The sequence below is a fragment of the Artibeus jamaicensis genome, unplaced genomic scaffold (genome assembly GCF_021234435.1).
Source record: "Artibeus jamaicensis isolate MK-2021 breed Jamaican fruit bat unplaced genomic scaffold, CSHL_Jam_final contig_384, whole genome shotgun sequence".
Lineage (NCBI taxonomy): Eukaryota > Metazoa > Chordata > Mammalia > Chiroptera > Phyllostomidae > Artibeus > Artibeus jamaicensis.
Window position 1 is genome coordinate 15273116 of NW_026521810.1, and position 26546 is coordinate 15299661.

Consider the following 26546-nt stretch of genomic DNA (forward strand, 5'->3'; position numbering starts at 1 on the left):
TTTGGTATTCTATAGTACGCTCCAAAAGTTTCAAAATGTGGCAGTTTTTATATTCCATTTGGCATTAGCTTCTAAGCAACTTATTGGAACTACTTCAAACTGATTAAAAATAATTTCCTATGTATTTAAGCTATTTCAATATGAAAACCAGTTTCCACATCCTCATGGTTATGTTCGTGCTGGCTCTGCTCCTTTCTGGCCTCTGAGGCCCATTGGCAGGAGAGGCTGATGCTGCAAATGCAGAGGCTCCCTTGTGCCTGCCTCCCTGGCCCTCTTTGGCTCCTAGGTGGTCACCACCAGTCAGCTGCTCCAGACCTAACTGTCCCCTGTCTCATTCTACCTCGATGCCCACTTCATCACTTCCTGCTTCTGCGAATGCACTCAGCCATGTACCTTGTCCCCAGGATCTCTTCCTCCTGTCCACTCCCATCATCCAGGACTCAGCTCACAGACTATCTTCTCTGAGCAGCTTTTGCTAGTTGGTCACGGCGTGCTTGCTTTAGCCATGTTGTTTGATTTCCCCCTCTCATTCTGTTTAAAATAATGCCTCCCATTTGTGGAGCCCTTCTGCTGAGCACTCACAGGACAGGCACAGTTCTTCACCCCCAACTGAAGGATGAGGAAGTAACTCTTAGGAAGGTTGTACAGGTGGGAGAAATATGTGTGGAAGCAGTGGTGGTCCTGGGGGTGATGAATTCTGAGTTGTGCTGAGCTTGGGCTTGTGGTGGGTACCCAGGTTGCATCTGGTGGGCATGTGGACACATTGCCCTGGTGGTCAGGCAGGGGATAAACACAGAGGCGGGGGGCTGAGCAGTGGATGAGATCTGCTGAGAACTGTGTGCAGAGTACTAAAACACAAGGGCCCAGGGTACAGCCTTCTTTAAAGGTAGGGGCTGCGTTTTGACAGCCTTTCTGCATTCCTAAAACTATCTTTGAGACCACAAACACAGCAGGCAGTGATGTAAATGCCTGTCAGCTACTGCCCAGAGGCCCTGAGTTTACCCAGCTTCTGCTTGGCTTCTGCCAGGGAAAGGGACAGATAGGCTCACTAGAAAAACACAGTTTTGATCATGGGGGGTGGGAGCAAATATGTTTTCTTTTTCCCTCTTGCCTAAGTTTAAATCCACACTCACCCGAAAAATGTGTTTCAGACTGTGCTCGGACGGCATGGGGAGACACAGCATGCTGAAGTGTCGGATGAAGCGCGGGGTGACAGGGTTGCGGCCACCGCCCGGAGGTGCACATGCTGATACAATAGTTACGTCCTGTCAGGGAAAAAGCCACTCGGGTCACTCAGCAAAGGAAGAGGTAGGATCTGTCCATCCCAACGGCAGGGCTCAGAACCAATCAGTTTTGAGGACCTGGCCCCTTCCCTGCATTGCATTTTCCTATACATTATCTGACTTGATCTTCACAACCACCCCAGGAGATCATGATTATTACCTCTATTTTTTTTAGATAAAAAAAGAAAGCCCTGGATAGTTAAGTTGCTCAAAGTCACTCAGCTAACTCCTCTGCCTTATATAAATACTCCTATTTAAAAATTTAATAAAAAAAATTATAAGACCTTTATCTTAAGTTAAACTATATTCATTGAACAAATACTAAGTATAGTGAATTCTCATTATTTGTGGTAGCTGTGCTCTATAAAGTTGCCAAGAACACCGAATTAGCACGCATTGAATAATTGCTCCTTCAGGGAAATACACAATTAGGTTCCTTGAAGTCTCTGGCCACATTTTCATCAACAGAGCAACGCATAACATTGCAGTTGCCTCTGGTCATGCCTCCTCTCTAGTCCACTCCTCCCCTGCAGCCAAGCAGATCTTTCCATATCATTTCCTTCCGTGGCTCCCCGTCACTCAGAGGATAAACCCGTGCTTCTCATCGTTGGGACCATGGCCCCTTGGTGGACCTCTGTATCTCCTGCTGCTTTGGTGCTCACATTCCACACCACTGTGGTGTCCCACATTCCCTGCCTCTGAGCTGCAAGATGCTGCCTTTCCTTGTTTTGCCTGCTCTGCCTGCAAAAACACCTGTTCCGACCTCACCTCTTCTGGGAAGGCTTCTCTCATCCTCAGCCCAGCCCCCATCCCTGCTTCCTTCCTGTCTCTCTCCATTTATCACCCTTTCTTATAAATACAAGTCCATCTACCCTCCGAAGCTGAGGCCTATGGGAGGAAGGAGCTGTCTCACTTGCCCATGAATCTCCCAAAGCAAGTGTGACAAGAACTCAATGTGCACTGATGAACTGAATTTACACAACACTGAAGCCGTAGGTCATAGGCTAAATTGTGCCTTTCTTTCCCTCCTCCTGGCCAATCACGTGTTGAAGCCCTAATGTGACTGAATTTGGAGATAGGGTCTTTAAAGAAGTAATTAATTTACAATGAGGTCATGAGGGTGGGAGCCTAACCCAGTGTGATCAGTGTCCTTATAAAAAGAGGAGATTTGAACACAGATGAGTACAGAGGGAAAGATGATGAGAAGACATAAGGAGTGGACAGCCATCTGTAACCCAAAGAGACAGGCCTCAGAATAATCCAACCCTGATGACATCTTGATCTCCAACTTCTAGACCTTGGAATTGTGAGAAAATACATTTTTTGTTTGAGTTACTTTGCTATGGCAGCCAAAGCAAACTAACACACCAGTGGTTTTCAATTGGGTGCTGCGAGAATTTTTAAAACATGCAGTATCCAACTGTTTAGTCAGGAGTGCTGACCTCTTTCCCCTTAGACTGTCAAATAAAAAAATGACAGCAGCCAGCACAACAATAGCCATTGGTGTGAATGCTCTGTCTTGAACCATAAATATGTAGGTCATACAATAGGGCTGCGTTTTCTTGATCACACCACATAATAAATTTGTATCTGTTTGGTGAATTCTTTGTACCAGAAACCCTTATACATACGTATAGGCACCAGGTTTTTTAAAAAGTCACTTTGGAGCAAAAAGTGTAGGCAATTACTACTACTACTATTATTATTATTGTTTTGTAAATCAATCTAAATTATACCTATTTTTTGTCAGATTGAAAAAATATATTTTTTGGTGTGCTGCAGAATTTCAGTGATTAGTTTATCTGAGCCATGAGATGAAAAAGGTGGAAAATTGCTGTAACATACCACATTTCCTTGCTGTTTAAATGTAAACAAATTTAAAACCTAAAGTAACCTGTATGTCTTTCCAAAAGAGTTTGTTTCTGTCATAAAATCCACCAAAATCTTGATACTGCCGAAGTAATTCAATTGGAGGCTGAGAGCCATAGCGATCCAGTCTGGGCATATTTAAATCATCCACAAAAATCACAACATGCTTGTTTCCTGGAGCTCCTGGGGAATTAAGATAAATTTAATTTAAGAATCAAGATTTGCCTTTGGGAAACGTAAGACTAACTTTAGGTAAGGCTTGGACTCAACGAACACCCTGCAGGTCATGAGAAGCTCAGTCCTCTCAGGAGTGAGGAGGGCCCCAGCAGAGTCCTGCCTGGGGAGGAGAGACCTCCCTCTGGCTCCACCCAGGACCCTGCAGGGAAATCTGGACTAGCTGGTTGTCCACATTGTCCCAGGGACCCTCATCCTCATTCTCAGAGGTGTACAATGATGCCCACACTCTAGGCAGGTCTTGACCTTTCTCAATCCCAGCTACTCCCACTGAGCATAGGGTTAGGAAGGTCATTTTCCTTTCACAGTAGGAAGCAGCAGATCTCCAAAATCTTCTTCATATACATGCTATCTCACCACAGTCTACTGGAAATACAGGGCTAGATATTGAAAAACATCCTGATCACATCAAATTGAAATCCAGTACAGTGGAGCTGGACCATGCCACATCTTACTTAAAGAAAGTCAGTATACACACTTTTTAGGGGAAAAAACAGAGTAATAACAGAGAAAGGAGAATGGTGAGCAGAGATGACTCAACCCACACTGTCATCAAATGCCTGACAATTCCGAGGTAACTGAGCCAAACCCCCACGTCCCACTTTATTCTCCAGTCTCTGAAAACCCAGAAGCAGGACAGAAGGTGTGGAGAGATTCTGAGAAAGACTGGCACCCATTGCCCTGTGTCCACCTGAGTAGGAAGAATGGGACAAAGAGGTTTCAGTGAAGCAGCTGGTAGCCCCACAGCTTGGCATAGGAGGGCCTATTAGATGATGGACAATGTGGAAGGCAGCTGAGTTGAGCTCTGGCTAGTATTCCACCCAGGAGGGCTTGAGTGGGAGAGTGGGCCCCAGAAGGAAAAGGCTACAGGATGTACTGCTGGAGGGTGGGATTGAGAGAGCTGAGTCCCTCATTCCCAGCATGAGGGAACCTTCCAATGGGGAGGTCTTTCAGAAGTCCCTCAGAGAGCCAGATCCTGGAAGCCCACCACACAGACAGTCATTTAGCGCTGGCCAGAGAAGCAGGGACGATCCACCCAGAGGCCAACTAAACACCTGGTAGGGAGAGGACACTTGTCCTTCCCTCTCCTCCTTCCATCCCAACACACCAGAGCCTCCTGGGTCGGGGGCAGGCCAGGTGAGAGAGCAGCCATGCCCCTCCCCACCTCCAGCACCTGAAGCTGTAAGCCTGGCTTGTGACACAAGAGTGGAAGAGCTTTCAGCTGGGTTTGGGATTGAAGCTTTACATTGAACTAGCCTCAAAATAATAGAAAGTGACCAGAAAGCTATGCTATTTATCTCAGCAGTTAATAAGGAGGGATAAGGGAGACACCACTAAGCCTGGCTGAAAATGCTGACTTAAGAAATGCTGACTTGAAGATGATGGTAGAAGTAAACTATTTGCTTGCTAACAGGAAGACATCCAGATATATAGCACAGGAAAGACTGCTGTTAATGAAATCACCTTTACAATTAAATTAGGTGAAGAAAATATCCAATTGTAATTTTATTACATACACTGTTTTTTTGTGAATTAATTTGTGTGAGGCAGATGAAAATAATTCTTACCTAGAATATTTTTTCTTTTCTTTTCCAGTTTTGACTCAATGATTTCTTGCGTTCTTGCAGATGAAGTTTGAGCAGAAAAATTTAGATAAACAGGAACATAGCCAGCTGATTCTTGAATTTTACTTAGCAGTCCTTTTGCAATAACAGACTTTAAATTTAAACAAATGTTAATGATTTCACATTCAATATAATATCTTTCGATAGTCCTTATCAGTAATAACTTGGTACAATGAATGAGAAATAAGATAAAAGGAGAGGGGTTAAAGTCAGATTTAAATGTCTGTCTTTCTCTTCTTGGAGATTCCACTAAATCATATTGGAGCCAAAGAACTATTCTAATCAGTTATCTCAGCAAAAAGTTTTTATTTTAGCTTGAAGCCAGCCTTGGTTACTATCCAAGTCAACTTAATATCAGGAATCGTCCAAAGGGCCCAAACTTCTTGTAGAATGAATTTAGAAAGGAAGCTTTGAATCTCCACTTATGTGGACTCTTCTTAAAACCAACAGGACCTTAAAACCAATCAGCGTTCTCCTCTATACTCTATCTAAACACCGTTGCTATGTTAGGTAGAAGGAAATGGGCAAGGGGCAGGCCTTTATCAATAACCTACTATGGACACAAACTGCCTTGGACAGTTCCTACTAGGAATGCAACATAAAAGCCCAAACACCAAATATTGGTCCCCAGGAATCTCTGGTTCATGTATTAGTGACAGCAAGAATTTATTCAGAAACTAACAAACTTTGGAGTAATTCCCAAGATCACTATAGAGTCAGCATAGTGACATTCTTCTTGAAAAAATAATCAAAATTCAAATGAATTTTCCTTAAGAAATAATGTGTTATTTATGGGGCTTACAACTCTAAGTCCACCACCCTCACTTTGGGAGAGAGCTTCTTGTGTGAGGAAGGTCTCCCACCTTGCCAACTCCAGTTGTTCCAGTAAATAACACCGAATGCCTGACTGCCAGTAGTTTTTCCATTAGGTACCCAAAGCGCACTGTGTCGACTGTGGGCACAAGCATTTCAAAAAACGGAATATCTCGGTTGTACTTGAAGGTGGGTATGATTCTTTCCCAGGGGTCCAGCCGTTTGGTGTCGAAGTCCATGTGCACGCTCCACAGGTCGCCGGAAGTGGGAAGCTAAAGTATGGAATTAAGCACCACTTTCAAAAGGATTGGCACATGGCAGTAGAAATATTCATGCAAAAACAAAACAGTCAAAAATCTGAATGGATCTGGATTTTTTTTCTTTGTAGAGAAGTAGTTGTTTCAGTATGAGAGTTTAATTCTTTAAATATCATTGTGTGATATAATGCAAAAAATCTAATATATTGAATATATTAAAATTCCATATTAGAATTGTAAAGCATTTTCAATTCGATTCAATATTCAGGTGTTTACTTGTGACACATACTGTGCTTGGTGCTGGGGTCAAGTGCTGGAGGAGACCAAGACTCTGCCTGAAATTCACATGGGGGACACAAGGGCATTACTTAATACCCATGGAGAAAAAAGTTCTAATGGACTTTAGTACATACACAGAGGAGGGATGGCTTATTTCTACTTGCCAGGTGGTTGAAGGCTTCTAGGAGATGGTGATGCTACAGCTCCGACTTGAAGGACAAGCAACAATTAGATGGTCAAAGAAGGAATGGGATGGGGATGGGGAAGCAGGGGTCAGGGTTCAGATTTAGAGAACAGGTCAGGAGGCTGAAGCCATCGAAAGTGTCATGCATGCTGGGAACTATGAGGGCACTACACACAGTGCGAGGTGAGTCAGGGAACACAGACAGGGTCCAGGTTATGAAAAACCTTACTTCTTAGAGTTTGGAGCAAGAGTTCTACAAAGGATTCTAAGTAGGTGGGTGACGTGATTGGATTGCATTTCAGAAGGTTCATTTTGGTAGCTGTGTAAAGCAGAGGTGTTTCACAATCAGTTGACAGTGACTCAGTGAGAAATCCATGTGAAAAGGTGACCTAGTAATACATATATATGTGTGTACAAATACGTATGATGTTTACCCTTACTATCTGCAATTTACTCTATTTCGTATTCTATTCTATTTTTTAAAAGACGTTTGATGTATAATATCCTTTATCAGATTTTAAGAATCTAGTTCAAAGAGTTTTACATATGTAAATTTCAATGTAACCAGCCCCAGATCTCAATATAGAACATGTCCAGCACCTCAGAAAGTGCCTTTCTTCCCTTTCCCTGTCAGTATCAGCCACGCCCACATCCTCCTCCTTTGAGGTCAGTCACCAGTTTATCCGTCTGACCTACTTGCTTACCCTTGTACTAATATCACACTTTGATTATTGTTGCTTTATATCAGGAGTCCCCAGCCCCCGGGGTCATGGACTGGTACTGATCCGTGGCCTGTTAAGGAACCAGGCTGCACAGCAGGAGATGAGCAGTGGTCAAGTGAGTGAAACTTCACCAGCGTTACCACCTGAGCTCTGCCTCCTGTCTCCCCTCCTATCCGCCCCCCCAATGTCCATGGAAAAGCTGTCTTCTGCGAAGTCGGTTCCTGGTGCCAAAAAGGTTGGGGAGTGCAGAAAACACTTTCTCTTTGTGGGACAATGCCCAATCAACTGAGATACTGGTCAGGACATAGGGCTCAGACCCTTGACGTAGGGAGTTTTTTTCTGGTAACTTTTAATTTTGATATAATTAAAAACTTACATAAAAGTTAAAAGAATAGTACAAAGAAATTTCATATATCCTTTATCTAGATTAACTGAGTATTCACATTTTGCCCCATTTGCTTTATTATCTTGCTCTCATCCTGTGAGAGTTGGTTGTATATACTATTTCACATTTTAAATACTTGGTTGTGTATTTCCTAAAAAACAGGGATTTTTTTATATGACCACAGTAAAATGATCAAAATTAGAAAACTGAGTATTGATATGTTATTTACTTTATAGTCCATGTTCAAATACTGCCAAAAGTTTTTTTAATTAAAAAATTTAATTGATTTTTAGAGAGAGGAGAAGGGAGGGAGAGAAACATTGATGAGACACCCCTACCAGGGACAGAACCCAAAACCTAGGCATGTGTCCTGACCAGGAATCAAACCTGTGACTTTTGATTTATGGGACGACACTCCAACCAACTAAGCCACACCAGCCAGGGCTGCTAATAGTTATAATAATGTCAGTTATAGCTCTGTTTTTTCAAGTCTAGGATCTAATCCAGGATAATGTGTTGCATTTAGTTGTATCTTTTTTTGGTCTTTTCACCTGGAAAAGTTCCCCAGCTTTGTCTCCCATATCAGGCATTTTTGACGAATATAGCCCAGTTTATTTTATAGAATGTTTATGTGTTTGGGTATTCCAGGTACATCCTCAGCAGCACATTCAGGTTATGTGTTTTTGAAAGGACTACCTCAGAAGCAATGTTTCCTTATCTCTGTGCCGTGTCAGGCGGCTTAGGTTAGTCCCAATACTGATAACATTAAATGGATCACTTAGGTGGTATCTATAAGGATTTTTAGTGCAATGGTACTATTTTCTCTTATCTGGACTGCAATTAAGCAGTGATTTGTAGGAGATACTTTGAAACTACGTATATTTTAAATCAAACCTTCACCCACTGGTTTTAGTATACATTGACAATTCTTGCCTAAACCAATTATTACCGTAATAGTTGCATATAATGATTTTCTGACTGCATATTTTCTCTTCTACAGGCTAGTTGGTATTCTACTGTAAAGAAGAGCTCTTCCTTTCCTCCATGTATTTATTTCTTCATGTATATTTTATTATCAGTATGGACTCATAGGTTTTTATTGCTTTCAAAGCCTTGTGACCCCATACCATTGTTTATTTTGATGTTCATATCTGCCCAGATTTGGCTAGTGGGAGCCCCTTCAAACTGGCTCCTGTGTTCTTTTGACATGTCCCATCATTCTTTGAGCACTTCTTTAGTATCTGACATAAGAAAATGTTCTAGTTTCACTTTGCACTTTCTCTGCTCCAGTCTTGGAATTAGCTAGTTCACTAAGGAGGCTTAGTTCCCTTTTGTGGAGAAGAATATTTAGAAATCCGCACACTGGGTGTGTATGTTGCTGTTGAGGTGCCATTGCTTCTAGTTCTACTCAGCACACAGACTATAAAAATTTGTATATGTGCAAATACACAAATACACATAATGGAATCCATGAGTACCAATATTTCCAATTCTAATCAAATAACAAACTGTATTCAAATCTTTCCCTTTCCATATTTATAAATCCCTTCTCTAACAGTGAGAAAACTGTTTGCCATTATCCTCAATTTATTTATTTATTTGCTCAATCTTAGAATCTATAGAAAGTAGTTTCAGAATTGCTAACCCATAACACTGTGAAGAATAAGTTTACTAACGCAAATTCAATACTCATTTCTTAGCATGAAACTTTTTTATAGTTTTATACCTTAATTTCTTCATATGGCTAGGAGAGGACTCCTAAAAAATTTAATACAATAAATTTTATCTAAAGTAAGAAAGAATGAGTGATTTTAGAAACTCTTTTAGTGAAGAATTTATATTTGCAGTAGAACTAAGGCTTTTGAAGTTTTCGCCTTTCATTTTAGTGTCAATGATTTAGAGCTAATATGTCAGAATGAACTGTATTGGGCTCTTACCCTGGTATCAGGATTGTCATCGAACTGAGTTCTAATATATGTATCAAAAGAGTCCAAGTAGCTTTCAGTTAGATTTCCACCCAAAGACCATAAATAACAGAATACAAAAGTCTGACATAGTACCGTGTTCAGTTTTGTTTGTTCCTAAAAGAACAAAGAGAAAGAACTTTAATGTTTTAGGTTAACACAAAAAGAACCCTAAATTGCAAAGTCAAAAGACTGTTTTTTTTTCCTGTAGACTCATGCATTTTTAAAAGGGCAGAGTGTATGCTTCTTACATTTCATTAGATGTTTCACAAAATGATGTTTTATAGTAGTATAAATTTAAATGCTCTGATGAGAAAGTGGATGGCAAGAAGTGTCCAAAAAAAAAATCTCAAGGCTGTTTTTCAACTGACCAATGTAACTGTTTGTGCCTGCATGAAGGTATTTAAGCAGCTGCTGACAGACACATATTAGAAATATGTTGTAGACTGTTAGAGAATTTAAACATTGAATATAAGAGTAAACTGTAGGCTCTCTAACATTCTTTCCAACTTTTAGATTCTGTTAATCTATTCACAGTCATTAGTCCCCAGAAAAATTAACTTGGAAATTAAATGATCATATTGTGGAAAATTTGGAGCTATTTATTTGCAAAGGAGCTATACAGTAATCTCATTTTCTAGCTTTCTAGCAGTAGTAAAACCCTTCATACCATTGTCAAATTAATTCCATCTTTCCCAAATATCAGTGACTCCAATAAGCAACAGAGAGTAGTAACTTTGCTAATGTCTACTTGAGGGATCGCTTGGCTGCATTTTTTGTTGACAAAATTTAAACCATCATCAACATAACGTTGGAAAAGGTTCAATATATATTCTTGGGTTTCTTCATTCAGCTGAAAATAAAACAAATAATATTTTAGTGAGACCAGATGAAATGTGTAATTAAGTTTAGAAATGGGATGGTTCACATTTTTATATTGAATATACTTTTTGACTTTTAGACTAAAGGGTATAAATATAATAAGACAAAAATAAACAACATTTAAAAAATCCTCCTATGACTTGGGACACTTGGGAAGATTTTGGGTGGCGGATGAATGTCTTACATCTTGATCTGGTAATGGGTACACAGGTTTTTATTCTGTAATCATTTGTTAAACTGTCAATATGTATTTCATCTAGTCTGCTATATTGATATCTCTAACAATTAGAACCAATGAGAAAGAAGAACAATAAAAGAAGACATTAAAAATATCTATGTAAGGTAATAGAAATAACTTCCAAAAATTTTAAAAGGAATGTAGCCCCTCACCATTCCTATTCAACATTGTACTGCAAGTCTAAGCTACTCCAATAGGATCATAAAAGGATATAAATGGTATTTGGATTGGGAAGGAAAAAATAAAGTTGTCTTTGTTCACAAATGATGTGATTGTCTATGTCAGTCCCAAGAACTGACCAAACAATCCTGCAACTAATAAGCAGGTTTAGTGAGTTTGCGGTATACAAGGTTAACATACAAAAATCAATTGCTTTCCCTATATACCAGCAGTGAGCAATTTTAAATGAAAACCAAAACATAATTTATATTACCTCCCAAAATAAAATAGTATAATTCTAACAAAATACATACAAGATCTAAATGAGAAAAACTGTAAGACTCTGATAAAAGAAACCAAAGAAGATCTAAATAAATGGAGAGATATCCCATGTGCATGTATAGGAAGTCCTATTATTATGATGTCAGTTTGTTCTAACCTGATTTAGATAGATTCAATGCAATCTACATCAAAAGCCCAGGCAATTACTTTGTGGATAGTAAACTGATTCCAAAATTTATATGGAGAGGCAAAAGGCCCAAAATAGTCAACATCATATTAAAGAACAAAACTGGAGAACTGACAGTACCCAACTTAAAGACTTACTATAGAGCTACAGGAATCAACACAGTTCGCACTGGCAAAATAATAGACAAAAAGGTCAATGGAACAGAATAGAGACCCCAGAAATAGACCCATACAAATATGTGAATTAATCTTTGACAAAGGAATAATGGCAGTAAAAAGAGAAAGAATAGAGTTTTCAACAAATGGTGCTAGAAAAACTGGACATCCACATGCAAAAAACCTGAATCTAGGCAATGATGTCACACCTTTCACAAAAATTAAAGTGGGTCATAGACCTAAATGTAAAACTATATAGCAAAACTATAAACTTCTAGAAGATAACAGAATGGAAAATTTAGGTGACCTTAGCTTTAGATATGAGTTTTTAGATACAGCAAAATCGCAGTCCATGAAAGAAAAATTGACAAGCTGGACTTCAGCAGAACTAAAAATTTGTGTCTGTGAAAGATGTTGATTGTTAAGAGAGTGAAAAACAAACAAAACTGGGAGAAAAATCTTCGCAAAACACATAACCGATAAAGGACTTATATCCAAAATATTAAAAAAGATTATTCAAACTTAACAATAAGAAAACAAATCACCCAGTAAGAAATGGGCAAAAGGTCTGGCCAAGATGGAGGTGTAGGTAGATAGGCTTTGCTACCTTCTACAACCAAAAGAAGGATAATAACCAATTTAAAAACAAAAAATGAGAATTGCCAGAAAATCGAACTGTATGCAAGTCCAACAACCAAGGAATTAAATAAGAAACATTCGTCCAGACTATTAGAACGGGTGGAGAGGGGAAACTGTAGCAGAGAGGATGTGTGCCAAGGCAGTGGATCATGGACTGGGACATCCCACATTTGCATGTGGACCACAAACTGGGAGGAACAACTGAGGAGCAAGACAAACCACAAAACACAGGGTTCCAGTGTGGGGAAATAAAGCCTCAAAACTTCTGACTATAAAAACCTGTGGGGTTGTGGTGGTGGGAGAAACTCCAAGCCTCACAGGAGAGTTCGTTGGAGAGGCCCATGGGATCCTCGAACACATACAAGCCCACCCACCCACCCCCGATTCCTGGGAATCAGCACCTTAAAGGACTCAATCCACTCATGGGTAGCAAGGGAAGTGACTGAAAATGCAGCAAGAGCCAAGGAAACAGCATCATTCCCTCTCTGACCCTTCCCCACATGCAGCACCACTATGCTGAGAAGTGGGTTGCCCCACCTTGGAGAATACCCAAAGCTCCACCCCTTACAACATAATGAATGTGCCAAGACAAAGAAATATGGCCCAAATGAAAGAACAGATGCAAACTCCAGAAAAACAAGTAAGTAATAAAGAGATAGCCAATCTATCAGCTGCAGAGTTCAAAAACACTGGTAATCAGAATGCTCACAGAAATGGTTGAGTATGGTTACAAAATAGAGGAAGAAGTGAAGGCTATGCAAAGTGAAATAAGTAAAAATACACAGGGAGCCGACAGTGAAGGGAAGGAAATGAGGACTCAAATCAACAATTTGGAACAAAAGGAAGAAATAAACATCTGACCAGAACCAAATGAAGAACAAGAATTTTAAAAAAATGAGGAGAGGCTTAAGAACATTTGGGACAACATTAAACATTCTAACATCTGAATCATAGGGGTGCCAGAAGGAGAAAAAGAAGAGCAAGACCTTGAAAACTTCTTTGTAAAACTAATGAAAGAGAACTTCCCCAGTCTGGTGAAGGAACTAGACATGCAAGTCCAGGAAGCTCAGAGAGTCCCAAAGAAGTTGAATCCAAGGAGAAACACACCAAGATATATCATAATTACATCAGCCAAAATGAAAGATAAGGAGAGAATCTTAAAAGCAGCAAGACAAAAAGAGACATTTATGTACTACGGAGTTCCCATAAGACTATCAGCTGATTTCTCAAAAGAAACCTTGAAAGAAGGGGCTGGAAAGAAGTATTCAAAGTTGTGAAAGAAAAGGACCTACATCCAAGATTACTCTATCCAGCAAAGCTTTCATTTAGAATGGAAGGGCAGATAAGATGCTTCTCAGATAAGGTCACGTTAAAGGAGTTCATCATCACCAAGCCCTTATCATATGAAATGTTAAAGACTCATCTAAGAAAAAGAAAATGATCCAAAATATGAACAGTAAAATGACAACAAACTCACAACTATCAACAACTGAACCTAAATATAAACAAAAATAAAAAACAAACTAAGCAAACAACTAGAACAGGAACAGAATCACAGAAATGGAGATCACATGGAGAAATATCAGAAGGGAGGGGGAGGGCAGAGAGGTACAGAGAATAAGAAGCATAAATGGTAGGTACAAAATAGACAGGGGGATGTTAAGAATAGTATAAGAAATGTAGAAGCCAAAGGACTTATATGTATGACCCATGGACATGAACTAGGGCAGGAAATGCCGGAAGGGGGGGGCATGGGGCAGAGGGAGATAAAGGAGAAAAAAAACTGGGGCAAGTATATTAGTATAATGAATAAAATATACTTGAAAAAAAGAAGTGGGCAAAAGATTTGAACAGATACCTCACTAAGGAAGATATACAAGTGACGAATAAGCATTTGAAAAGATGCTCAACAACATATAATAGAAAATTGCACATTAAAATACTGAGATACAGTTGCCCACCTATTTAACACTTACTAAAACACCAATACCCCCACACACTGGTGAGGATGTGGAGCAACAAGAACGATCATTCATTGTTGGTGGGAAAACAAAATTGGAAGACAGCCTAGCAGTTTCTTACAAAGCTAAACATAGTTTTACTGTATGATTTAGAAATCACACTTCTACTATTTACTCAAATGAGTTGAAAAAAGTCCACAGAAAAGCCTGAACATAGATGTTTATGGGAACTTATTCTGATTTTAATCTGTTACCCATTTATTGAAAAATAATTGGCATACATCACTGTATTAGTTTAAGGTGTACAGCATGAGGGCTTTGATTTACATATACAGTTGAGCCTTGAACAACATGGGGTTTTGAGTGCCAATTCCCACACAGCTGAAGATTCACATATTGCTTTTGACTGTAGAGTTGACCCTTTGCATCCACAAATTTAACCAACTCTGTGTCAAAAGTAGTATTTTCAATCAGTGGTTGGGAATCTACAGTTGGGAATGGGAAAATAATGTTACTGATCTACATTTGGTTGAACCTCCCAAATGCAAAACCCATGGATACAAAGGGTTGACCTGCAATTATTGAAAAAAAAATCCATCTACATTGTATAAGTGGACTTGCACAGTTCAAAGCTGTGTTGTTAACGGGCCAACTGTACCACAAAACGATGACCACAATAGGACTAGTTAACATCTATCATTTCATGTAGATACAGTAAGAAATAAAACAACTCTTAGGATCTACTCTCCTAATACTTTTCTATATGTCATAGAGGGTTTAAACTATAGTCATTCATAATCACCAAAACTTGGACACAATTGAGATGTCCTTCAGGAGGTGAATGAATAAACTTGGTAAATCTATACAACATAATATTATTCCATGATAAAAAGAAATGAGCTATCAAGCCACAGAAAGACATAGAGGAAAGTTAAATACATATTACTAACTGAAAAAACTACATACTATATGGTTCCAACTACATGATATTCTGGAAAAGGCAAAACTATGGAAATACTAAGAGTTTTGGGGAGTTGAGAGAGAGTGAATAGATGAAAAAGTGGAGCACAGATTATATAGGCAGTGATATTAGTCCGTATGATAACTATAGTGGTTGATACATGACATTACATATTTATAAAACCCACAGAATCATACAACACAAAGAGTAAACCTCAATGCAAACTACAGACTTGAGTTAAAGTATCAATGCATCATTATTGATAATATATTAACAATATAAGATATAATACATTATCGATGTGCCTTAATATTGACACATCAATAATGTATCAGTGTAACAATATCAATGATGTACTGATGATATTGATTGATCAATTTTAATGAATGTACCACAGCAGTGCAAGATGTTAATAACAGGAGCAACTCTCTTTGAAAGAGAGGGAGAATATGAGAATCCTCTGTATTTTGTTAAAATTTCCCATACACCTACAACTGTTCTAACTGATAATGTCCATACAATTTTAAAGAGTGGATTTGGGAGGTTTAAAATCTTATGGTAGTAGCCATGATAAATGCTCAATTCTGTACTTTCTTTAATAAGGTACTCTGAGACTAGACCACAATATTGTTAAAATGTTGAAGTCTAAGAATAAGGAAAATGATCGTTTTCTAAATCATTTTTAGACGGAGAGGCAAAAAGAAGATGGCTTTTTGGAGAGGGGGCTGGGATGGGGCAAACTACTTCAGAAGATGGCTTGTTAAACTATGGTAAAGAGAAACCCTGTTTCAGAATGGAGAGGGCACAGAGGTTAATATGGAACTGAGCTGTTGTGAATGATAATGTAATGGCTTTCCTTTACTAGAGGTAGAATGGTGCTTCTGAGGTTAGACTGTGTCTGGGGTCTTGAACCTATGACTGAATAGGAGGTAAACTGCTTTTTGCTTCTTTCTGGCTGTCAGAGGTGTTAAGGGTTTCTAAAGTCTAAAAACTGTGAAAGTGGATTGAAATGTCTTTTTTTTTTTTTTTTCATTGTGATCTCTGTCATCATTCCAAGCTTTCTGTAGTCTTTTAAAATGCCCCACCCGGTTCTAGCTGTGTTTTGAAGAGTCAAGGAAGTGGTTTGTGGTTGACCTTGAGAGGAACCAGTCTGGGGAGAAACCAGGCAGAATAGGCAGGAACCAGAGTGAATGCGCAGACTCGCGGGCTGAGGTAATAAGTAATGAGGACAGATTTGGGGAGCACATAAACATTTCTGGAGAATTCCCTCCATTAAGTACAGTGAAGCCTTATCTTATTGCAGTGTGGGTACTCAAGGGAAGTGTGAGCCCTGACAAATCGAGACATTGGGGAGCATCTGGTTGCACTTACATTTTTAGAAATACTGTTCATCCAGGTTTTAACATAAGGCATCCACTTCAGTTCCTCAGGATCCACAAACACCATTCCACAGCGACTGACAGTTGCAGGAGAGGCAACCTTCAGGTCCTGCACCTATAATTGAAGAAAGTTGAACACTGAAGGACCAGTAATAAAATAAGGGAGGCAGTGGGAGAGCTACAAGTAATCAGAAATGGAGATGAAAAGTTAAGTGAAGCATGAGTTGAAAAAAAAACCCATTAGTAGGATACTGCCAGCCTCTTATGGGAGGGATTAGGTATTTCTTTTCCCTTCTCTTTTCTCTTTTCTCCTGTTTTATTCTTGTACCAATGCCTAATCTAATACTTAGCATACAGCCCGCATTCAATCAATGCTTGATGAATGAATACAAAAAAGATATTATCTTCCATAGTATTTTGTCAGTGTAGTTGGTTCACATTACTCTTTCAATCCCTCCACCAGATATGCCTACCACACTGGGTTAATTTATTTACTTTAAGTACAATAATTTTTTTTAACTTAGAAAACATTTCAAATTATGTGAGTTCATCTATATATACTAAATACTCCAAAGGAAAAGAAACAAGTTCTGGGGAAGCCAGAATTTATTGTATTTCTTGTTCATAGAGAGACAGGAATGTTTGAGAGACTGTGGTTGTCAGGATGGACGATACAGTACAAACAGGCAGTTTAATAAGTATTTAGTATATAAACAAAACACCATGGTAGGCCTTACAGGTAGTAATAATACACCAGTGTGAGAAAAAATAGTTATGGTGGTATGCCAATCTAACAAATGATTTGTTCACTCCACAGTGCAACATAAATATTTACCTCAAAAAGCATGTGGATTTGAGGCGTGAGTTTAATCCTCTCACTGTTAGCCAGGCAAAGCATCTTGTTATCATCCAACACTGTGTTCATATTCTCAATCCAAAGAGCGTCCACTGGCCCATCACTGATGATCCACTTATGGTCTTCTGAAGGATCGCTTGCAGCTGCTCGGACGCTTAATGCCATCAAACCATCTTTCCACTCCAAGGTTATGTTATTTACTTCACCATATAATTCACCCATTGTAATGGATTTAGGATTAAGAACGTACGTTTTAACTGGTTGGTAAAAGGGATGGTCTATACCCAGTTTTTGCAAATTCCCTAAGGTTTCTGCTAGTACTCGGTAGACTGTGGTCTTGCCACCTCCAGTTGGCCCAACTAACATGACACCATGCCTTACTAGCATAGTCTCATAGAACTGTATCACTTTTTTAACCATACTTGTCTCCGGCTGAAGATTCTGTTTCTTCATGACATCTATAATTGTTGACTGCAATATACCATAATCATGTTCTGGAATTTGGACTCCAGGAAAAAGGTCAGATATGATTCCACTGAAATAATAAAAATAAAATCAATTAAGAGCCATTGGTCATTGAGTTTTATTCATATTTTTAATAAATAATTGATTAAACATTAAAATAGCTTTTTCTCATTGATCTTTTTTTCTAAACATGCACAGTACTAGTATATCCTACTTGTTACACTAGAATCCATCATTTGCCTATTATTGTGTTTGATTTTGTTTGTTTCTTGTACTGTAGACCAATGTTCTTAAGTATACTAGAAGCTTTCTGAGGTGAGAAACATATCTCACGTGTTTTTATATTGTCCACAGTACATAGCATAGTGCCAAGGTGATGAATCAATTGGTTTACTTTTAACATTACATATGTATTTTGAATACTTTATTTATTGATTTTTAGAGAGGGGAAAGGAGGTAGAAAGATAGGAAGAGAAATATCAATGTGTGGTTGCCTCTCATGTGCCCCCTAGTGGAGACCTGGCTTTCAACCCAGGCATGTGTCATAAGACTGGGAATTGAAAGCAACCCTTTGGTTTGCTCACAGGTAAGGTCAGCACTCAATCCACTGAGCCACAGCAGCCAGGACTAATATCATATTTTTAACTCAACTTTCCCCAGATGCATTTACATGTGTTTATTACTGTGTGTAGATACTTGGAAAACTAAGATGAAAATAAAAATAAAAAAACTAGTATGAGGTAAAAATGCGAGTAAAGGAAAAATTAACTTTCTGTGAGAAATAGTTAATATGAAGCATTCTTATGGGTAAAAAATAAGCTAAATCCCTACTCACACCACACATGCAAATGCATTTGAGATATAGTAAAGAGCTTCATATAAAATGACAACAAAGGCACCGAATGAAAATAAATGTAAGAGTTGAATTTGGCATCATGTAGTAAAAAGATCCTTCTAAGGAAAACAAGAAATCTACAACTGTAGAAAGATGTCAACAAAGTAAAAACCTAAAAACAAGTAAAAAAAACCCCAAACTTCTATGAGATAAAAGACTTTATATACAAACTTAAAGAATGAATGATGGAGAAATATCTCCAATTTTTATACCAGATAGAGTTTGTGAGTTCCTACAAATCAATAAGTAAAAGAGCAAAGTAGAAAAAAATGCTCTTAGAATAATAAATATACATGACAAATGATCACAAGAAATGACACTAATAATTAAAGAAATCCATGTACTAAAGACTTTTGGTTTCTCTTTAAAACATTCAAAGGGAAATGGGTAATTTTACAAAACCACTTTTATAAATATGAAATGTCTGTGGGGGACATCTTGATAGGATATTTAAATTAAAAATGCCCATCAGCCTATAGCCTAGCAAAGTTACTTCCTGGAATCTCAATTATACAAATATCGTAAGTGTGCAAAGATAACTGTATAGGAATTTTCATCACTGTGTCCTACCAAAAGGGAGTAGGTGCATATTCTGGGGACACAGGCACCGATGGAAGACGGAGGCAAAGGGAATCCCCAGCTGAGTTGTAAATGGAAATCCCTGATGGCAGATGTGCACCAGGGGCCACGGGTAACCAGACCAGAGCAGAGTGCAGAGCTCCAGAGAGACAAATTTAGTAGAATATTTTGTTTAATTAAAGGTTTATTTGTTTGTTTGTTTGTTTTTAGGATGCTTACACTCTGGGAAACTTGGAGACAAGTCAATGTTAGATTTATAGGAAAGTGGGTAAAGGGTTACAAAATGAGAACTAAAATAATAAATGTAGAGAAGATAAGAAGCTAGAAAACTTAATAACCAGGGAAATATTGTTCCCTGGTTATTGTAGCTATGATAAGTTATTAAAATCCTAGATATTTAGCTCATTATGTTGCAATACACAGGGAAGGTGGGTCAAGGAGAAGAGCTTCATTTCCCTGTTAATAATTTAATAGCTGATATCTAAAGCTGAAAAATAAAAACAAATGGAAGAGACATGGGACTAAAAAATGGATGAAGATAGTAAAGTGAATGAATGAATGAATGAATGAACGAATAAACCAAGGGAAATGATTTGCCTTTAGAAAGTTGGTGAAGGACAGGGAATTGTTGTTCTTCATCAGACTAATTTATGACACTTTTATTTTTAAAACTACTGCATGTATATGTCTTAAGTAAACAAAACTAAGTAATAAAAGTAGAAATAAACTGATAAAAGCAATCACATTTATGTTAAGCTCAAATCTGTTTCTTGGTGGGTGGGAAATTTCTTAGATCAGGAACTTTATAACTAAATGCTAATTTGTATAGCACTCAGCCTGATGATCAATAATTTGAGGAGAAAAATAAGTTAGTTATAAATAACTTATTTTCTCAAAATAAGTTAGTTATAAATAACTTTATAACTAAATGCTAATTTGTATAGCACTCAGCCTGATATCAATATTTTGAGGACAAATAACTGGACTGACACTAAAATTTTAATGCCTTTATTTTAAACTTGTGTATTTTAAAATGCAGTAAGTATCTCTAGAAAAGATGAGAAATGCATTATCTTGTTAGAGAGACATGTGTGCAGATAAGACTATTTTTTACCTCTGCACGGTAGCTGTGCTTCTTTCTAGAACAGGTAGGAACTTACCTGAACAGAAGAGCATCCTCTGTTAGGAACTTTGGCAGGTTGGAGTCCCGTAAAGCTCTTATCAACACCACATCTTCATTTAGGTCTGGGTTCTCTCTTTTTAAAGAGCTAAATTTAAAAGATTAATTCAGATGACATTGTGAGAACATAATATTGAATGTGATTTTCCAAACCCATGGATCAGGGATTCCACACGCAGAAAGCTGTGTGGGTGGAGCCCACTGCAGTTCCTGCTGGAAGGAAAGGATCCTGCTCCCTTCATCCTGAGCGTCCATCTCTATCAGAGCATGTGCAGAAGTCAGGTACTGGCTACATAGCTTTGAGGAGAATGACAAGGACATTTTCTCAACCTCCTGCATCAATCCTCCCTGAATTTACAGGCATCCCTGAAGTCATCATGCTGATGTACATCCCTGTGACTTTCTTTTATCTCAACCCAGAACACCCTGTTTTTCTCCTTTACTGGCTCTTATTTCTCTTTCAGAACCCAACCCAATGTCTTGCTCCTTCAGAAAGTCCCTCCATCTCTCAGGGCAAACCTTGGGCACAGCCCTTTGGTCGCCCTCACTACTAGTACCCTGGATGATTGCTCATTTGTCTGCCCTATCCACTGGGCGGTGGGTGTGTTCTTTAAGTGCAAGTGCATCTGAACTCCATATTCCTTCTCCTAATGTGGCAATCCTGTGAAGAGAAAAAATACTGTATCCGGGGGTTAAAAAAAAGAGAGAGTCTATAGAAGGGCAGAGATATTTGTGCCAAACCCAGGGATAGAGGAGTCAGCCTGAAGGGGCCCTCAGCGTGCAGAGCAGCAAGTCATGGCCTGCGGGAAGGACAGAAGAGAAGGAGCATTCCCTCAGAGATTGTGGACACGCCTAGGATTCCAGAGGCAGGGGTTGCAACAAGATATGAAGGGAGAAGTTGGGGCCTGAAAAGAGGAAAGGCTCATGTTTTACTGGAAACTAGAAAGCAGCGTTCAGTCTTGGATACAGTGAAGAAGACAGAGGTAAAGACTTGGACAAAGGCCTGGACTGAAGACCAGGATGAAACTGAAGTTTCCAAATGCTTCAGGCTTTTTCAGGTGACACGCTTGACTTAATTGTCAGATATGTACAAAGAACTATATGCTTTTTAAGTCTAGTCATTGATCTTATGTTGGTAAAGACTTCTGTTTACCAAAATCCAATGTTCATGATAAGTTCAAGGGAAATGAAGGTTAGCCAAAGCCTGGTCTAGAGTCAGGCTCAGGTGGGGGGCCAACTAGGTTGGGCCTCACAGCAGAGAACTGACGTGGAATGAGGAAAGATGCCCCCTTTCACTGTGGAATGGGGTGGCAAGATAGGAATGATGACAATGGCAGCAGCTAACCGTTAATAATCACCTAGCAGAGGACTTTGAGAGCAGCTTGTGAATTACCCATTTAACACATTTGATTCCATGTGTTTGAAATTTCACTGTTGACCATCTTGGTTTCTTACCCGGCCATGACCAGCACAGACTTCACAGCTCTCATGCCGAAGTCATAGTGATCTTGCTGGGAGAGCTGCTCGCTGCAGAGCTTGTACATCTGAGTCATTTTCCTTGCCAATGTTTTACTGGACTCAAATCCTTCAGAGTAGAGAATTACCTAGAAAAAAGTATAATGCAATGCTTATTAGTATATTGAAAAAATGTATTAGCATAATACCAATGTATTAAAAATCTACTTTAGGCATTAGAGCTCTCCAAGTTGTTATATCGCTTGACAGAGAAATGTAAAGATTGAAGGGGAAAGGGATTTCTGTGCCACGTGGAGTTGGAAGGTGGGATATTATTTGGAAGGCCTGGGCATGGGTTCTGCTTTCTTTGTATAGTGACATCTGATTCAAAACGTAGAGAGGCCACTGCTTGAAAATGTTCACATCTTGGAGGCTGGATGGTGTTATAAGGCCCGAGTACAAAAGCAAGACTTGAGCTTCTCACTTGAGGGCATCGGTGATGGCAGGGTGCTCCCTGTAGGCTCGCTTGGAGTCAAAGGAAGCTGCACAAAGGTTTGCAGCCTCTCCCTGCCCTGGAGGCTACCTCGCCTCTGACAAGGCTCTGCATCCGCAGTTAGTAATCAACAATAATAGCCGAGGTGTGGACCTTTCCTCCAATCCACAGCCTACTTGAATCACTGCAGGTGACCTCAGAATTGGGACTTGAAATGATGCGGAGATTTCTCACTGCTGTCTGTCTGCTTGCTCTGTCGCTACTTGTTAGCACAGAGTTCTGCACACTGCAGGTGATTGAGAACATTTACTGATGACAGACCTGACTCGCTCAGTCTGTAACAGTGGGAATAGCACTGTTACAGTGGGAGTAGACTGGATTTTTAAATTACTTCAATTAATTACTGAGTAATATAACAAAACAATGAAACATGAGATATGAACACAATGATGGACTGAGTTCTAAACCTATTCTTCTTACCAGCTTTGGACAATGGTCACAAGACATTCATTGTCCCTGTCCACAGAGGGTCTAGAATGGAGACGCCACCTGCCTTAACAGCCTGCTGCCCCACCTGGACCACAGGAGGTGCTGGAGGACCCATAAGATGATATAAGCATTGTACTAACAAAAGTTGTAATTTTTCTAATGGTAGGTTTGGGCATGGTTTATTCTGTTCTTAGGTAATTACTCTAACTTCGTATAAAGGAATATTTTAAATTAGCTGTTAGCAAAGGAATTATTAGCCACAGGAATATTCTGTGCTTTGGAAAATTCATTCTAAAGGGGATAGTGTTGTTATAAAATGCAGTGCTAAGCACAAGAGGCCTTCTAGAATCCTGAAAATGTCCTCTGTTTTGGTCTTGATGGTCACACAGGTGCTCAACTGGTTGTCCTCCAATCCATGTCAGTGTAAGTGGGTCTGCTACTAGCAATCAGAACAGGGGCTGGCTGAGAAGGCAGAATATCATGCTTCATTGTTTAGATGTGTGGAGTAACCACGTGTAAGAACTCCTATGATCTGCAGACTTTACTGTATATAAATTATATACCTTTGTAAAAAGTGTCAAGAAACAAAACAAACAAAACAGTTTAAAAAAAGATTCCTAGGTAGACACAGAAAGGACAAATAATTAATTGATTAATGATGACTTTTTTTACTAAGCTGCTACAGACTTACAAACCAAGCCCCTCCCTCCATTACAGTGATTAGCATTGCTGCAACTCAACAACCCTCGACTCTAATAAAAAATAATGCACAAAGAGAAGTGAGAATAATATAGTATTTTTAGAATGGATCCAGACATTTTAATTTCTAGACATGAACTGATATATCTCAATGAACTGCTTAATTAAACTCATTGATTCATTCCAGTGTTAAGGACGCACTACATTCCAGATACCATTCTAGGCATTAGGATACAACATTTACACAGACACGCGGAGGGAGAGAGAACAAAACATTATAAGCAAAAACAATTTTATCTACTCTTAATGAGCAAATGATGTATGATAACCTTTGCCAGGATGCATTCATAAAGAAAACTTTCTACTTCAGTAGGTTCAAATGGCAAATAAAAGAAACAAGTTTAAGTTTTTTCTGCTTTATAATGTGAAGCTCACCTCTGCAATCAACGCATAATTTGGAACCATCATTGCAAAAGGTCTAAACAGGGCTTTCAAATTATCTGGCAACTCGGTTCTGCCTGCATATCCAGGATTCATCGTGATGAAGGCTGCACAAGTCATAACCAACTTTATTTCCCGCCCCTCAAACATGAATCTAGAGAGCTGTTTAAAGGAAAGAAAAAGTATAAGTTCACACTTCTCCAGGCATTTGTAAATTCTTTCACGTGATTGCTAGCTACTGGCGTCAAAATTTGTGTAATGGAGCATTCAGGCAGAGATCTGCATCTTGCTGTTGGACAACAGGGAATATTTCTCTCCTGGTTCTACCCACTCCCAGTCTCTTCTGGGCTCAGTGTTTCCTGCTCTCTGCCTCTCTGCCCCCCACCTTGCCCAACTATTTCATCCTGCCCAATCCTACAATTTTCTAGGTCTCAACACCTTTTGTTGAGCCTCCTCAATTCAACTTAAGACTTAACAGATAATAAACCTCTTCACCCCCACTTTGATTTTCCCCAAGAAATCTAATCTGATCTTAGTCCTTGAGTGATTGAGGCCCAGGTTTGTCACTGGAATTAGCCCTTTAGTTTTCTTCGGTAGCAAACACATGATAAGCATCTGTTGCAGGTGAGGCAATGGCTTATGTGTGGATGTAGAGAGCTGAAGAAGACTCATTCTGAGCCGTCTAGAAGCTCCTGGGCTTGCTGAGTGAGATCTGGAAACCATGACCAAGCCATGCATTAGATGCTGGAGTGGAGGTGTGTGCAAAGCCAACAGGGAGCAAGGCCCATAGAGGGGCGGGGAAGCCTGCCAGGGAACTGAAAAATGAGGAGGGCCGTCTTACATGGACAAGCAGGTCAGTTACTTCAGTCAAAGGAAGCAGAAGCAAAAAACTACACTGCATGTTCAGGAAATGACCAGCTATACACTGTGCTCAAGGGTAAATTTCTAGGAGGAATATGTAAGTAGGCCAGGGCCTGAGCATCAGGAATATTGTATGGTAGACTAAGGAATTTAGATTTTGTCCTGTGTGTGTGATGGGGGAGCAGAGAAGAACTTTGAGCAGAGTGATAGGGTCAAAGACGGCAGCAGAGATGTTGGATGGGGACTTGGTAAGGAATTGTTATTGGGGGGATGAGAGCCAGAATTATGGGGTTATCATTGGGGATATGCAGCATCTAGCAGATAAAAGTAAATGAACTTAGTGGGTTAGATTCTGGAGTCGATAGTAATGGGGAAAATGCAAGGTGAATTCCAGGTCTAGTGGGACCACTGAGTGAAGGCACCACGAAGAACATGAAGCGTACAGGGGAAGATGGGGCGAAGGGCAGGGGAAGAGCACAGGGCTGGGAGATGTGTCATATCCAGGAGGAGAAGATGCTGGAAGGTACAACTGGAGGTCGTCCTGCTGCCACTAAATGCCTGTTTGTGTTGTTCAAAACTAAACTTCTGTGCTTTAGTTTTTTTCATCTCATTTCAAATATCTCATCTGGCCTTTGGCAAAACCGAGGATGAGATTTGGTTACTCTCAAAAGTCCTCCTTTTGAGGACTTTCTTTTTTTTGAGGGAGTTACATATTTGGCTTTATTTTAAATTTTTTAAAATATATTTTATTGATTATGCTATTACAGTTATTCCATTTTTTCTCCCCTTTATCTCTCTCTGCCCTGCACTTATCCCCTCCCACTAGCATTCTCTGCCTTTAGTTCATGTCATGGGTCGTACACATAAGTTCTTTGGCTTCTCCATTTCCCACACTATTCTTAACCTCCCCCTGTCTATTTTGTACCTACAATTTATGCTTCTTATTCTCTGTACCTTTCCCCCATTCTTTCACCTCCCCCCTCCTCACTGATAACCCTCCAAGTGATCTCCATTTCTGTGATTCTGTTTTTGTTCTAGAAGCTTGCTTAGTTTGTTTCCGTTTTTATTTATTTTTAGGTTTGGTTGCTAATGATTGTGAGTCTGTTGTCATTTTATTGTTCACAGATTTGATCTTTTTTTCTTAGGTAAGTCCCTTTAACATTTCATATAATAAGGGTTTGGTGATGATGAACCCTTTGAACTTCACCTTATCTGGGAAGCACTCTATCTGTTCTTCCATTCTAAATGATAGCTTTGCTGGATAGAGCAATATTAGATATAGGTCCTTGCTTTTCATGATTTGGAATACTTCTTTCCAGCCCCTTCTTTCCTGTAAGCTGTCTTTTGAGAAATCAGCTGATAGCCTTATGGGAACTCCTTTGTAGGTAACTGTCTCCTTTTGTCTTGTTGCTTTTGAGATTCTTTCCTTATCTTTAATCTTGAGTAATGTAATTAGGATGTGCGTTGGTGTGTGCATCTTTGGGTCCAAATTTTTTGGGACTCTGATCTTCCTGGACTTCCTGGAAGTCTATTTCCTTGGCCAGATTGGGGAAGTTCTCCTTCATTACTTGTTTAAATAAGTTTTCAAGTTCTTGCTCTTCCTTTTCTTCTGGCACCCCTATGATTTGGATGTTGGAACATTTAACATTGTCTCAGAGGTTCCTAAGTCTTTCCT

At 39.3% G+C, this 26546-nt stretch overlaps 1 protein-coding gene across 1 annotated transcript in view; it reads right to left on the minus strand.

Annotated features, from left to right (window-relative positions):
* DNAH6 (dynein axonemal heavy chain 6) overlaps positions 1-26546 on the minus strand; it is a 243147-nt gene that overhangs the window by 123759 nt on the left and 92842 nt on the right. The window contains exons 31-41 of the mRNA XM_053664561.1: positions 24005-24172; positions 21889-22037; positions 20414-20521; positions 17294-17849; positions 16451-16573; positions 10286-10468; positions 9589-9732; positions 5875-6096; positions 4955-5102; positions 3178-3335; positions 1134-1265 (exon numbers count right to left, since the gene is read on the minus strand). Of these exons, the coding sequence (XP_053520536.1) occupies positions 1134-1265; positions 3178-3335; positions 4955-5102; positions 5875-6096; positions 9589-9732; positions 10286-10468; positions 16451-16573; positions 17294-17849; positions 20414-20521; positions 21889-22037; positions 24005-24172 (2091 nt within the window). The remainder of the gene's footprint in view (positions 1-1133; positions 1266-3177; positions 3336-4954; positions 5103-5874; positions 6097-9588; positions 9733-10285; positions 10469-16450; positions 16574-17293; positions 17850-20413; positions 20522-21888; positions 22038-24004; positions 24173-26546) is intronic.